Source organism: Marmota flaviventris, chromosome 18 (assembly GCF_047511675.1).
Source record: "Marmota flaviventris isolate mMarFla1 chromosome 18, mMarFla1.hap1, whole genome shotgun sequence".
NCBI classification, from domain to species: domain Eukaryota; kingdom Metazoa; phylum Chordata; class Mammalia; order Rodentia; family Sciuridae; genus Marmota; species Marmota flaviventris.
In genome coordinates, this window is record NC_092515.1 from 6894085 (window position 1) to 6909318 (window position 15234).

General features: G+C 50.7%; 2 protein-coding genes across 2 annotated transcripts; one reads left to right on the forward strand and one right to left on the reverse strand.

Annotated features, from left to right (window-relative positions):
* Positions 1-269: 269 nt before the first annotated feature.
* Positions 270-8696, forward strand: Tulp2 (TUB like protein 2). The gene is made up of 13 exons (XM_027920478.2): positions 270-344; positions 731-763; positions 1268-1319; positions 1735-1861; positions 2520-2657; positions 2898-3017; positions 4174-4295; positions 5167-5484; positions 6295-6407; positions 7551-7665; positions 7805-7903; positions 8125-8296; positions 8558-8696. Exons 2-13 carry the CDS (start codon positions 732-734, stop codon positions 8689-8691), a joined length of 1542 nt encoding a protein of 513 aa, XP_027776279.2. The 5' UTR covers positions 270-344; position 731; the 3' UTR covers positions 8692-8696.
* Positions 8697-9836: 1140 nt separating this feature from the next.
* Positions 9837-13415, reverse strand: Ppp1r15a (protein phosphatase 1 regulatory subunit 15A). The gene is made up of 3 exons (XM_027920370.2): positions 13173-13415; positions 10655-12355; positions 9837-10293 (listed from the first exon to the last, which is right to left on the reverse strand). Exons 2-3 carry the CDS (start codon positions 12353-12355, stop codon positions 9919-9921), a joined length of 2076 nt encoding a protein of 691 aa, XP_027776171.2. The 5' UTR covers positions 13173-13415; the 3' UTR covers positions 9837-9918.
* Positions 13416-15234: the final 1819 nt, after the last annotated feature.

Here is a 15234-nt window from a genome sequence, read left to right on the forward strand (position 1 = left end):
AGGACTTGCAAATTATAGTTCAGAAGCAATTGCACAGTTCCCCTGACAAGTTTCTTACAAGTGATCTATGTAGAGCGAGACTGTGAAGCAGCCCCTTTGGGGCCCTTTAAGAAACAGCTGTATGTCGTTCCAATTCAGAATGCCTGGAGCAGGGTTGCCTGGCAGCAGAGGTGACCCTGGGTCATTGCTTTGTTGAAAGTGGAGCACGGGGGACCAGGGACTAGGAGGGCAGGAACTAAGCCAGGGCTTAGTGAGAATCCCCCTCACTCTCATCCCTTTTTCTTACCCTGCCTACTTCCCAGAGACTCAGAGATTAGATCCCCAACTCCTCAAGAGAGGGTCAGGTAGGTTTAAAGTGTGGCCACAGGGGGTGAGCACTGAGGCCTAAATGTGAACAGCTCCCCAAGCAGGAGGGAGGAGTGGGTGTCTCCAGGTTCTCAGGAAGGTGGACTCTGAGGGTCTGGGACCACTGGAGGTCAGCTGTTTGGGCCCAGAGCCTTGATGTCTGGGTGCAGGAAAGACTTAAGTATTGGGGGAGAAAGAACTGGGCTTCTGAGTTCCTGATGTTGATGAAGCTGGAATCAGACTACTGGGTCTCATTCAGTCAGGGATGCTGCAATTTGGGCTATCTAGGTCCAGGAGAGAAATTAAGGTTTTGGATTAGGTGTTGGAGGGCAGCCTCCATTGGGATGTTAGATCTGGGGCCTGACTTTGTGTCTTGCTTCTCCAGAATGTCTCGGGAGAATGACACTTGGAAAAAAGAGTGAGTGGGGACACTAAACGGGCAGTGGTGGAGTGGAGGTGAAAGCGGAAACTTAAAGCTTGATTGTGCCCCCTATACCTTCTCTCTAGCTCTCCCTCACTCTATTGCTCTCTTGCTCTCGTTCTCTCTCTCAGCTTGGCCTCATAACCATGTTTAGAGGCTCAGTACTATCGGTCTTGCAGGAAGGGGCTGGGGACTTGGACTCCTGGGTCCCAGAGGGAGGGAGCTACTGGTGAAGACTCATGGGTCTGAAATAGGAGGGACGGGAACCTGGACTCCAGAGTCCTGAGACAGCAAGGGTCTGGGATCTCTACTCCTGGATTCTAGATAGTCGGGTTCTGGGAAAAGGATCTTCAGAACTGGTGGAGCAGTGCCAGGTTCTGCACCTTCTGTGACCTCACATGTGCTCAGAACCCAAGTTGGGCAGGGCAGGATAGAAGGGAAGAGCTCTTGGGCAAGGGAGGTGCCCTGCTTGCTGTCACCACAGACCTATATTTCTCTCAGGACCCTGGGGGATGAACTTGCTGCTCTACGGCTTCAGAAGCTGGAACAGCAGGTACCAATGCCCGGGAATCTTGCCACCCCTACTCTTCCATCTTCCAAACTTCCTCAGAAGCCCCATGCCCAACACTTGCCGGGCCCAGGATCACAGTGGTCGCTCTGAATCTCAAGTTTAGAGACTTCTGGGTCCCTGATAATTTGCCCAGGCCTACAGAACCCTTTTCTCCAGGAAATGAGAAAATAAGAATTCAGGAAGCAAACCCTGTTGATGAAACTCCTCAAATTTCTAAGGACCAAGAATTCCAGAGAGCAGGATAACTTACTAGGTCTTGAGGGAGGAGGTGGTTGGATGCTAAGATTTTTGGATTCGAGGGAGGAGTTGAGGGCCTGGGCACCTGGCACCCAGTGGAGAAGGGGGTTCATGGATTCTCCCACTTGCCCCCACGCACCCCCCTCTCGTGTACCTGCAGTGGCGACTGTTTGAGAAGAAGCAACGACGGAAACGCCAGGAGCCCCTCATGGTTCAGGCCAATCCTGATGCTTCCATGCGGCACTGGCGTCTGCAGCGTCGAGAGGAGCACTTCCTGAGTGACACCGGTAAGGAAAGGCTCTAAGGGCTCGGTGGGGGAATTGGTCTAGAGGGATTTTGAGATCTGGACGAGGCTTAGTGGGGTCAAGGGGTGGGGCCTGGTAGAACCTCTGGACAAAGCTCAGGAGAACTGAGAACTGGCCAGTGAGACTGAGTGGGCAGGGAGGGCGTGATGCACCTGCAGAGGGGGCCAAGAGAATCGGGTGATTGGGCTTGGCAGAGCCTGGGAAGAGCTCAGGGCGCGGGGTGGGGTGGTGCTCTGAGTGCCAGGCTTAGTCTGGAGAGTATGGAGGGCTTCCAGGCTTGTGTTATTTATTTATTTATTTATTTATTTAGCAGTACTGCAGAATGAACCCAGGGTTTCGCCCTTGTCAGGTACGCACTGTGCCACTGAACTACCTCCACCAGAGATTTGGGTAGAGAGGAAGAGAAACTAACTGTAAGGGCCCGGCATAGGATTGTTTAGGCACGGAGTCCATGAAAATAAGTAGCCTAGCTGTGCTTTTGCTTGAGCCTTGGGATGAAGTTAGAGTTCTCACGCCCTCTTCAGGGTTTGGGTGATCAGTGAATGGCCTGATGTCTAGGGAGACCAGTTAGGATGTAAATCTTCACTAAGGATCGGAATTTGTAGATCATTTTAATGGGCCTCCCTGCACCTTCTCCCAGGCATTGGGAACCCTTTTCTCCAAGAGAATGTGCCAGAGGCCCATCTGCGTTTGGGTGCCCACAGTGCCCCAGTTACCATGAACTGTGGTGGAGATGGCATCGGCGAGCACAGGCCCCTGGTGTCACTGACAGAAGCAGGTATCCTCAAGTGCTCAGACCACCTCTACTCCAGAACTCTGCTCTCTGACGAACCCAGGAGGCGGAGACCCCAAGCCTCGCTCTTCAGGATCTCAACCCCCACCTCTCTCACACCCAGGAATTCAGGTCCTAAACCTCCTCCTTCATCACCCAAGGATCCATCCCCAGCTCTTCCTTCCCCCCAAATATATTCAGAAATCCTGCTCTCCAGTCTTCCTTCCTCCTTGTCTTTGTTCCCAGACAGTTCCGATCCAGAGCTGGAGGAAGTCTTCGTGGAAGATTTTCCTGAATCCCTTCCATCCTATAGAGAAAGGCTTCTGGGAACTTGTCGCAGGGGTTGGCTAGCCCCACGACGGCCTGGTAATTTTAAGGATATGTTTGTAAAGTCTGGCTTTCAGGTCCATGGGGCAAATCATCCCCTTCATTTGATAACATTTTTAATGAATAATGATGTAATTCACTTATGTCAAGTTTACCATTCCATGGGTTTTAGTATATTCAGAGTTGTGCAACCATCACTACAATTTTGGAACATATTCATGACCCCAAAACAAAACCCTATACCCCTTAGCAGTCACTCTTCTTTTATTTCCCCTAAGACAATCCCTAATCTACCTTTTTTTTTTTTTTTAGTGCTGGGGATTGAACCCAGGGCCTTGTGCATGGGAGGCAAGCACTCTGCCAACTGAGCTATATCCTCAGCCCCCTAATCTACCTTCTATCTCTTTAGATTTGCTTATTCTGGAGGTTTTTAATGAATAGAATAATATAATATATGGTCTTTTGTGTCTGGTTTCTTTAACTTAGCAAGTTTTTAAGTGTCATCCATGCTGTAGTCCATTGTCAGACTTTTAATCCTTTTATTCTAATGGCAGCCAACAATTTCATTGACAGGATTTTCAATTAGCATCCCAACCTCTCCACTCCATCTTTTTTTTCTTTGCATCAGGGATTGATCCCAGTGGTGCTTTTCCACTGAGCCACATCCTCAGCCCTTTTTAATACTTTATTTGAAGACAGGGTCTTGCTGAGTTGCTTAGAGCCTTGCTAAATTGCTGAGGCTGATTTTGAACTCTCATGATCCTCCTGCCTCAGCCTCCTTCGCCACCAGGATTACAGGCGTATTCCACGATGCCCAGGTCTCCACCCCATTTTAATTCCTCCATCTCTCTGATGCTGTCTTTGATACAAGGGAAAGAGAGAACTCTGAGGTTGGGAGTGAAGCTCAGTGGTAGAGCCCTCATCTAGCATGCACAAGGCCCTAGGTTCCATTCCCAGCATTGGAGAGAAAGAGAACTCGAATTCATCCTTGTCTTTGGGACCAGGACAGTCAGACACTCCTCAGCCTTTGTAAATCCCCAGGTACATAGAGAAGGAAGAGGATGTGAGGGAGAAGGGTAGAGGCGGAGTGAGAAACCTGGAGTTCTGGCCTTAGCTAGCTAGCACTGATGACCTTGTCCCAAACTCCAGGACCCAGTCTTCCTGAGCTCAGTCTCTGACTTCTTCTACCACTTAGGGGCCAGTTCAGAAGACCAGAATGAACTCCAGGATGTCCAAGATGAATATGGGGCACCCAATCTGGCACAAACCCCTGGAATGGATAGTGACGGGGGACATGGAGGCTTGGCATTCTTCAAGGTGTGAGGAGGCGCAGCCATTAAGGATTTAGGAAGAGGTGGGGGATAGCCATCTGGGTAGGGTGGGGATAAAGTTCTGCTGTCCAATCAAAGCCCTTTTCCTCCCCTTTCCCTTGTGGACAGAACTATCCACAAGGCTGTTGTGATCAAGTTAGTGGAGGTGCTTTGTGTGTGCTAGAGAATTCTAGAGGATTTAAGTCAAACTGGATGATTTGACTTGATGTGGGCATGACTGTTAAAATGGAGCACCTGCAGATGGGCAGGTGGAGGGGGTGGGCAGCTTTTGCCTGTAATCTCAGCTACTCCAGAGGCTGCCAGCTTGGGCAACTTAGTGAGACCCTGTCGCAAAATACAAAAAAATACAAAGGGCTCAGGATGTAGCTGAGATAGCGGAACAGTGATACACAAGGGCCAGTAGCACCACTTTGGGTGGTGCAAATGCAGAAGATGCTTTCACTTGGTTAGATCCTGCCCATATTATGTGTCTAGATAAGTATGGGTTTCAGCTGAATGGGCAGTGCTATCAAAAGGATTATTTTTTAAATTTTATTTTATTTATTTATTTATATGTGGTGCTGCTAGTGCCTCACATGTGCTAGGCAAGCGGTCTACCACTGAGCTACATCCCAACCCTTCAAAAGGATTCTCCAATCAGAATCAGTAGATGGATGGGCGTGGTAATGGGAAAAGCTAATAGAGTTAGCCAATCAACAGATGTTTAGGGTTTGGCTGGGTGGGCTGGCTGAGATGCTTGACCAATAAGCAGAAGTCATGAGCTGGAGAGGGCGTAACCTCGAGCTGGACAGCCAATCAGCTCTTTGTCAAGGCTGGGCTCGGCTCTCCCTCGATTTTGAATTTGGCTCGTGAGCTAGGGAGAAGACCTGGAAGAAAAGCAAGAGGAGTTGGAGTCTGCAGGGGCGAGCTCCGCAGCTGCCGCCAAGGAGGAGTCCGCGGTCCCGGAAAGCGTGGGCTGTACAGCCAGCTGCTTCGTGGAGGGCGGGGCTGGCTTGCTACCCCGTACCCCAGGCCCTCCTGGCCTTCTGCTGGGAGAAGACTTGGAGACCTACGTCCTGCGGCCAGCGCAGCGGGGCCACATGGTGCAATGTTGCATCAGCCGGGACAAGCATGGCGTAGACAAGGGCTTGTTCCCCATCTACTTCCTCTACCTGGAGGTAGAGGACGGCCGGAAGGTGCGGTCCACCCCTTGGGGGGGCCCTTTTGCCCCACAGGCAGGGTAGAAAACCCTGCCTCCCATGGGCAAGTCCCCTCCTTTCTGAGCAAGGTCAGGTCATCAGAAAGAAAGGACATGTCAACTCCCACCAAGCCCTGGCCTCCCAGCACCAAAATCCTTTCCTTACGGCGCACAGTAACATAGAAGCTACCAATCCTATAACCAAGTCAGGCAGGCCCACTCCAGAGTTGGGCCTGCTTTTTCAAAATCAAACCATACTTTCTCAGGATCCGAAGCCCCGCCCATTTCACCCCTCTGGCGGTTTATTGGTCCCTTTTTTGGGTTTACCCAATCCTGGGATAAACCTTCCCCTTCATAGATTTCCCATTCTAGAGCCAAGACAGGCTCCTTTCAATCTAGTCAGTCCCATCCAGTGTGGCCTCTTTTCCTTTGGCTACAATATTTCTCCCAGAATGAGCCTTTTTCCTTTCATAGAGCCAAACCTGCTTTTCCTGGACGAAATGTCTTCCAGAGTCCTGTTCCAAGAGTCCTTCCCTATTCTCCAAAGCCAAGCCCTGCCTGAGCTCAGCCTCAGCCCAGTATCCACTGGCAAAGGAAAAGGAGGAGATATTAAGATGTAAAGCCCCCTCTTCAGGACCTAGCTGATCAGTTTATTTCAATGAGAATCCCTCCCAGCAAGCTCTGGGACACTTACTGCACCATTACTCTCTCCTCTGCAATGAGACATGGCATTTCCTTGTCTTTGGACTCCTCTGTCTCTAGCCAGACACCAGAAATCCATTCTGATGGGTTCTCCTTTCATCCACAGCACTTCCTCCTGGCTGGGCGAAAAAGAAAAAGGAGCAAAACTTCTAATTATCTAATTTCCCTGGACCCCGAAGATCTGTCTCGGGATGGGGACAGCTTTGTTGGCAAAGTCAGGTGGGCAGAGCCCAAATGTATTGTGAAAACAAGGTGGTACAGAGCCTGGGAAAGGAAGGGGCCTACACTTCCCAATAGGCCTTAGGGCACAAGTTCCACCTGCTTTAGGGCATGATGGGTTTATAGATTGGATTTTGTGTGTGTGTGTGTGTGTGTTTGTGTGTGTGTTTGTGTGTCATTTTTGTTTCTGTTGGTCCTGGGGGTTGAACCCAGGGGTACTTTACTAATGAACTACATCCCTAGTCCCCCTTTAGTTGTTGATGGGCCTTTATTTTATTCACTTATTTATATGTGGTGCTGAGAATCGAACACAGTGCCTCACACATGCAAGGCAAGTGCTCTACCACTGAGCCACAACGCTAGCCCCTCCCAGTCCCTTTTATTTTTATTGTTTTATTTTATTCTTGGTACGAGGGATTAAAACCAGGGTTGCTTAACTACTGAGTTACATCCCCAAACTTTTTATTGTTTTGAGACAGGGTCTTTGTTAAGTTGCTTAAGGCCTTGCTAAGTTGTTGCTTGCAATCCTCCTGCCTCAGCCTCCCCAGTCAGTAGATTACAGGCATGCTCCACCACACTTAACTGAGTTTTGTAGTTCTACAGGTTGTATATCCAGGGGTTTTGGAAAAGAAAAGCAAAAGGTTTTGAATAATATGATGCACAGGCTAGTATTTAAGACAAATTCCTTCTTGAGAGGCCAGGGCTGGGACCCCTAAGTTTCTATGGGTGAAGAGATCTAGAATGTGATTTTGTATACCAGAGGGAAAAGGGTCCCTTCTTTTTTCAGTAGTGGAGATTGAACCCAGGGATGCTTTGCTGCATGCCCAGCCCTTTTTATTTTTTTTATTTTGAGACAGAATCTCACTAAGTTGCTCAGGCTGGCCTCAAATTAGTGATCCTCCTGCTTTAGGCTTCCAGGTCACTAGGAAACAGTCATGCACCATTGCACCCAGCAGGGAAGAGGGTTCCTCTAAAGGGCCAAAGCAGGAGGCTAAACACACGACTCACCAAAGGAAGAGAGGGCTAGGATCATGGATACAGGGAACATGATTCTTACCTAGAGGACTGATTTGGGAAAGCACTTACAGCCAAAGAGTAACAATTTTTTTTACTTTTATTCTGCCAACTGCCCTTTGGGAGCAGATCTAATACATTGGGCACCAAGTTCATCATCTTTGACAATGGGACAAGTCCCGACCGGAAGCATTTGGTACCAGACACTGACCGGCTCAGAGAGGAGCTGGGAGTTGTATATTATGTGAGTGTATATTTTCCTCCTGGAGAGGAATGAAGAGAGGGAAAGAGGGGAGGGGAGGAGACAGGGAATGAATTAATAAGGGGCGGGACAAGAGGGATGGGAAGAAGAAGCCAGGCTAACTGGAATGTAATACTCCCAGGAGACTAATGTTTTGGGATTCCGGGGGCCTCGGAAAATGACTGTGATCATCCCAGGAACCGACAGCCAGGGCCAAAGAATCAGCATCCAGCCACAAAAAGTGAGTCTTCAATGTCGGGAATCTTGGGCCAGAGCCCTTTTCCAAGAGTCCTTCCCTATTCTCTGGGGGGCCATCCTTGCAGGTCACTCGAAGCTCTGGAGGACTTTGCCAGACACCTGTCTCAAGGAGTAAAGACTAGAGATTCAAGAATTCTGGGTCGGGAAGAAAAAAGGTGGCTGGTGGTAAGTTAACAAACCATGCCCCCCTACTTTTCCTTCAAGGAACAAGAGTCGCTAATGAATCGCCTCCAACGGGGGTCCGGCCAGGGGCTGGTCCTGCTGCAAAACAAAGCCCCATCCTGGAGCGATGAGAGCGGCGCCTACGTGCTCAATTTCCACGGTCGAGTCACCCGGGCTTCTGTCAAGAACTTCCAGATCGTGCACCCTGAAGACCGTGAGCTCCTGGGAAGGGCTTACCTGGGCCAGAGAGCATGGGAACTACTACTCCCATCAGCACTTGAGCGCCTTTTCGGCGGGGCTGACTCCTTGCCATTGCAAGGCCTATTGGGAACTGTAGTTTACAAGCCCTCGGAGGGTTTTCCCGTTTAATAAGAACGCGGTACAGCTTCTTTAGGAGTCGTGATTCCTGAAGCTCTGAGGCTGGGACATGAGGAGGGGGGTCTGGTTAAGGCTGAGTTTTTGACTTTCTCCTTAGCGGACTACCTGGTTCTTCAATTTGGCCGCGTGGCCCCAGATATGTTCACTATGGACTTCCGGTTCCCGCTTTGTCCGCTCCAAGCCTTCGCTATCTGCTTGTCCAGTTTCGATGGGAAGCTGGCATGTGAGTAACTCAATAAAATACCATCCCTTCACAATCCTTCTGTGCCTGTGAGTTTAGAGAAAGCATCCCAACATGCCTCCTCCTGCTTGTGTATGTGTGTGTGTGTGCGGGGTGGGGATTGAACCCAGAGCTGCTTTACCACTGAGCTACATCCCCAGTCCTTTTTATTTTTTATTTTGAGACATGGCCTTGCTAAGTTACTGAGGCTGCCTTTGAACCTGATCCTCCGGCTTCAGCCCCCTGTGTAGCTGGGATTACAGGCGTGAGCCACCACACCCAGCACCAATACTTAGTATGCCTGCCTGTTCCGTCCTGTGCTCTAGGGAGTGGGCTGTGTAGTAGCACCTATTCCTGCCAGGTTCACAGTCATCATGAGAGAAGGACCGTAACCAAAAAAAGCAAAAGTTCAGAAAAGCTTATACAGCCGCAATCTGTTAGTTCAGAGCAGGGCAACTCTAAAAAAGTGCCACTCATACTACATGTGCAGAATCAGGATAAACTAGATAAGGGGCCTGGTGGGAACATTAGGCAGCAGGCAGAGCTCCCCAAAGGCCTTGAAGGTGGACGTGGGGGACTGAAAGCTTTAATTTGGCAAGAACCCTAGGGATCCAGTAGACAGGGGGAAGGTAGGAGGCTGGACCTTTGGTCCACCCTTGTTTTAACTGGACAGATCCTGTGAGCTCAGAGAAGGGTTCTAAGCTGTTGATGTAAACTTGTTTGGGTAATTAAAAACATGAGTAACTTTAACAACTGTGAAGGTTCCTACAATCCCATACGACATGTAAAATCCCATAAAGTGTATAAAATTGTTAGATATGTTGTAGATAAGAAAACTGAGTCTTCTCACACAGGGCTTATAAATATGAAATCAGGCAATGGAAAGTTTTGAGGAACACAGTTGGAGAATGTCAAGGCCATAGAGAATTAATTGGACCTTAACACAACAGGGAGGCACAGATAACTGAAGCTTAACTTTTTCTTCTTTGGGATTGGTGAGTCAAGCCTCCAGCTCTCTTGGGGAGATGACTGCCCAAGTTTAAATAAATTTAGGCAGTTGCCAAAGAAAATCTACAAAACCCACCAGTCCTTCATACTTATCCTTCCAAATCGGGCACCCAGGAGGATACTGTCAGTACACACACAGAGACATTGCTCACTACAAATCAAAAAGCTTTATTCCTTAAATAAATCAACACTTTAAAAAAAGTTAATAAATAACATGCAACCATTTGGTGTTAGCCACGCCTCCCATTGAGATTCAGGCTAAGAGCTGGTGCTTCCAAAGAAGGGGTATGAGGGGGTGTGGCCATAGCCTGACTCAAGGGCGTGGCCTGAGCTGGAGCCTCGGAGGAGATCAAGGGGAAAGATAAGGTCTGGGTAGAGGCAGGTATGGGGGTAAGAGAACTGGGTGCATTCCCAAGGCGTGCCCAGGCTCTTGCCCGGGAGGCAGGGGTAAGGCAGGGACCTAGCTTTTCCTGGACCTGGGCGATGCGGCGGGCAAAGCGACTCCGATCCCGAGCGAACTGTTCCCAGGGGCCCCGGCGGGCAGCCTGGGCCGGGCCTGCCCAGACAGCCAGAAAATGCACGGTGACCTTCTCAGAGAAGCGCACCTGAGGACAGAGAGACAAAGATACATGGAGACACAAGGTTCCAAACAGAATCAAGGAAAAATCAGCTACACAAAAATGCTTGCTATTTGCCTAGTCACCTGCCTGTCAGACTTCCAAATGACTCACTGGAGAAAGATGGCTTTCTGGGGCTGCCTCCTCCTCCCACTGGGGCCCCAGCCTCTTACAGAGGATTGCAAGATGAAGTGCATAGTCCTCCCAGAAGAGTTCCTATGCAATCTGCTGCAATGTACTTGGGACCCAGGAGTCCTAGCCTCCAGCCCTTCCCCACTAGACAAGAGTTCCAGCTCCTAGCCCTCTCCTCCCTCCCAAATAAAAAAAGATCTGGGCCCTCAGCACCCACCTTTCTGGATTTTGGGGGAGTTTCAGGGTCTGGATCCTGGGTGAGGGTCTGTGACAACCTGAGTCGTCTTTGTAGTCTGAGGGGCAGCTTAGGAGCAGTCCAGGGAGGTGGTGGTTTCTCTCCAGGTAAGTAGAAGGCCACTCTGAAGGGGCTGGTCTCGGAGTCTCCCCATTCCTCCTCAGCTTCCCCTTCCTCTGTCTCCTTTCCAGGTTGATATAGCCAGCCCCTGAGGTGGGCACTCTGGGCCTGAAGGGAGGGGTGCTGGCCCCAGGCAGCTGCTCCACAGTCCTCTCCTTTGTCCTCATTCTGCTCACACTCATCTTCCTCCTCAGTGTCCTCCCCAGGACGATACACCCAGGCCTTCAGGAGGGCACTTGTAGCAGGGGTGGGAGAGGAAGTCTCAGCTTCTCCTTCCTCCTCAGTTGATTCCCAGTCACTGTCCTCATCTTCCTCCTCAGTGTCCTCCCCAGGACGATACACCCAGGCCTTCAGGAGGGCACTGGTAGCGGGGGTGGGAGAGGAAGCCTCAGCGTCTTCCTTCTCCTCAGTTGATTCCCAGTCACTGTCCTCATCTTCCTCTGTGTCCTCTCCAGGATGATACACCCAGGCTTTCCAGAAGGCACTTGTAGGGAGGGTGGGAGAGGAAGCCTCAGTTTCTCCTTCCTCCTCAGCTGATCCTGAATCACTCTTCTCCTCTTCCTCCACATTCTCCCCTGGCTGACACACCCAGGCCCTCCCGGAGGCACTTGTAGAGGAAATGGAAGAAGGACCCTTAGCTCCTCCCTTCTCAGTTGCCCCTAAAGCACTGTCATCCTCCTCTTCCTTTCCGTTCTTACTCCGTTGATTCTCCAAAGCCCCAAGCAGGTGCCTCTGGGCTGGAAGCGAGGACCATGGCTCTGGGTCAGCTTCTTTCCCAGGGGCTTCACAGGCCTTCCTGCCCTTCTCCCTAGGCCTCTCGCCTGGACAATATCCCCAAGCCCTGGAGCTGGAGCCTGCCAATGAGGGGGAAACAGAGGTCTTCCTGGCTTCGTTTTCTGTTCCTTTTTCCTCCGTGGCTTGATCCTCTTCCTCCTCTGGGCAATACACACAAGTGCCAAGTTGGGATCCTGAAGACTCAGGGAAAGTGGAGGCAGTAGGAGCTTCTTTCTTGACATCGCTCCACTCCCAGTGTGATGAAGGATAAGAGAACTTGGTCACTCCCTCTTCTTCAGCTTTCTCCTCCCCAGGACTCTTATCAGAACCTTGCAGGGCTCTTATCTGCAGGCTGGGGGACAGCGGCTGGCCATCTGTAATTTCCCTTCCCTGCTCTCTGGGGACACTGTTTGCATCTTTCTCACTATTTTCTTTACTGCCTAAAAGTCCCCAAGCTTCAGGAGGGGAATTACTGGGCTTCAGATCAAGGCAGGACTCCAGGTCTGCTTCTCCATTCTCTTGAGGTACTCCACTGTCTTCAGCTTCCCCTTGAGGATGCCTGGCCCAGGGACCATGGGAGATGGCCAAAGAAGCCTTCACTTCTCCCTGCAGGCCACCTTCTACCAGATTTTCTCCTGTTACTGCTTCTACCAGCCAGGGCTCTGAAGGTCCTGGGCCTCTCAGCCGGCTCCAGGCCCGGCTGAGGAAGCCCATCAGTGGGGACAGGAGGTAGGAGTAGTGGGCTTCCCTCCAGGGTGTGCTGTGATGGGGTACTTGGCCTGGAGCCATCTGTCCCAGATGAAAAAGGGGGAGAAGAAAAGGAAATAAGATTTAGAGGCCATTTAGGAAATGCATCAGGGCATGACCCTGAGTCATAGCAATGAAATAGCAACACAAATGAATAACAACATGAGAATCCCGGCCCCGGATTCCTTTCTCATCCCAGCTACACCCATCTCTGTTCCTTGCTTCCCTTCTTGACACCCAGCAGTCTGGGTCCCCAGCTCTCCTTCATTAGATCCAAGGGTCCAAACCCCATTTCAGACCCAGAAGTCCCAGTCCCAAGAACAAAGAGCTTTTTACGAGCTTCCCTTGGGGACAAAGTCAGTCTCCAGTTCTCTTACTCTCCTGAGGATTGATAAATCACCTTCATCCCTTGGAGTCTCAGAATATTCTGAACCAGACTGGGGTTGGGGCTCAAGTGGTAGAGCACCTGCCTAGCATGCTGATCCTTAGCACCACATAAAAATAAAATAAAGATATTGTGTCCATCTAAAACTAAAAAATAAAATTTGAAAAAATATTCTGATCCTCAGATTATTCCTTCACTGGGGACTCAAGAATCTGACTCCTGCACCCCTTCTCCCTCAAGCTTAGAGGACTCCGGGCTCCTAACCCCTACCCCTGCCTAAATTCGGGCCTCCAGTCCACTCCTCCAGACCCGGGAGTCGGTTCCCCATCTGGACCCTCACCAGACTCATGAGACCAGGCTGCCAGGCCCTCTCTCCATACGACGCTGGAGTCCAGGCCCCGAACCCTCCAGTCTCGGAACCAAAGGTCCATGGCTTTCCTCATTATTGGGGCCCCAGGCATTCCGATCCCTTACCGGCTAGGAGCGTCAGTGTCACCCAGGAGGCAGGAGCGCTGGCTCGGGCTGCCAGAAGCGATCGCAGGTTCGGACGGTTCGGACGGCTCGGAAGGCCAGCACGTTCATCTCGCCCTCAGGCGTGGGGCTCGGGGACTCCAAGTATCACGGGCTGCCTCAAGCACTGTCGCGACAAACGGCTGCAGAATCGTGTGGCGTCTCGTTCGTAAACATCCGCAGGCCTGGGAACCGATCCAATTAGCTCTGGCGCAGCCTGCAATGCTTTTATAGGCAGTCGCAGCCGACGTAGTGACATCACGAGAGGCGGGGTTTCGAAACGACAGCGCATTGGGTGGGAAGTGAAAACAACAGGGACCTCTGGCGGAAATTCCAGGCTTTGTGACGTCACGGCGGCATTTCCAAGCATGGCCACGCCCCCGAACAAGCTATCTGTCAATCAAATAAATGCACGTCCCGCCTAAGCTGCAAGCAGGCGATCTGCCTCTGCTTCAGGCACGTGCTTTCCCACCGCAATTTAACCTGCGGGTGTTAGTCTAGAGTTTCCTACCTTCACGTCTAGTCGAATTCCTCCACAGCCGGAAGAATTGGGGACAGGATAGTATTCCCAATTCACAGATAAGGAAACTGAGGGCTGGAAATGAAATCATTTGCTCAAGGTGATCACAGCAGAGTCCAGATTGACTGCAAATGGGAACAAGAATGTAAGCATCATGAAGGCAGGCAACTGTGCTTGGCTCACTGCTTTCTTCTCAGTGGCGACAACAGTGCCTGATACATTGAAAGTGCTCCACAAAGTATGGTGAATGGCTGCTACAGCAAGAGCTCAGGCTCCTTCCCTCACACAGACAGAAGACTACTTTCCTGAGTTTCAGTGCTGCAAACTTGGGCAAAAGCTCTGCTTACGAAACTGAAAATTCTACCTGGGTGGCACTCCTTGTGGGAGGGGGAGTTCTGCTACAAGTTCAAGGTTCAGGGACTCAGTTCCAATCCCCAGCCCTCTTTCCTATCTGATCCATAACCTTTGTGTGTGTGTGTGTGTGTGTGCGCGCGCGCGTGCGTGTGTGTGCACAGACATGTGTGAGCACGCACTAGGGATGGAACCCACCCAGGACCTTGCACATGTTAGGCCAATACTGTACCACTAAGCCACACTCCACCTCTAGTTTATATATATATATATATATATATATATATATATATATATATATATATATATATTTATATTTAGGTACTGGGGATTGAAACACCCAGGAGTGCTTTATCACTGAGCTATGTTCCAAGCTCTTTTTATTTTATTTTTTTATTATGAGACAGAGTCTCCCTAAGTTGCCTCAACTGGCCTCTCAACTTGCAATCCTCCTGCCTTGGACTCAAGTTGCTGAAAGTATAGTCATATGCCACCACGCCCAGCTGTTCTGGTCCACAGTCTTGCTTCTCAAAATGTGCCCAGAACCCATGTCTTCCTCCTGAAGGGGTTGTCCTGGATGAAGAACAGAATTCTCACCTGGATCTGAGGTAGAGGTTTGAAAGTGGCCGCTTGACCCTGCCCTAACCAGAACCCAGGAATCGGGGACTTCCTCCTCTCTGGGGGAATGACCAGCCCAGACCCGGCCAATTCAAAACCCCTGGCTCATCAGAACTCAGAAGTTCTGACTCCTAACACATATTTTCAGGCACCTGGGAGTCTGGATTCCTACTGCAATTCTTCCAGGGTTTCAGGAATCTGAGCCCCCTCCCCTTGCAAGACCCAAGTCCTCTCCCTGAGGGTGCCAGTGGCTCCAGAGTACAACAAACCCACTAGGGTCCCTGAGGTTCAGGTCTTAGCTGCAAACATTTGAGGAGTCCACGTCACAACCCTTAGAGGACCTAGGAGTCCAGGGGGAGCAGCTCCTCCCCTCAGAAGTGGGGGCAGCTGAGCCAGGGGTCAGGCTGTGGTGGGGAGGCCAGAAGGGGCGGGGACAGCCAGGACTGGGAGGGGAGGCAGCAGCGTGGGCGGCTGGCAGAGGGAGGGAAAGACCAGCAGAGAGGAAAGAGAAACTGGGAGAGGGAGGAAGAGAGAAAG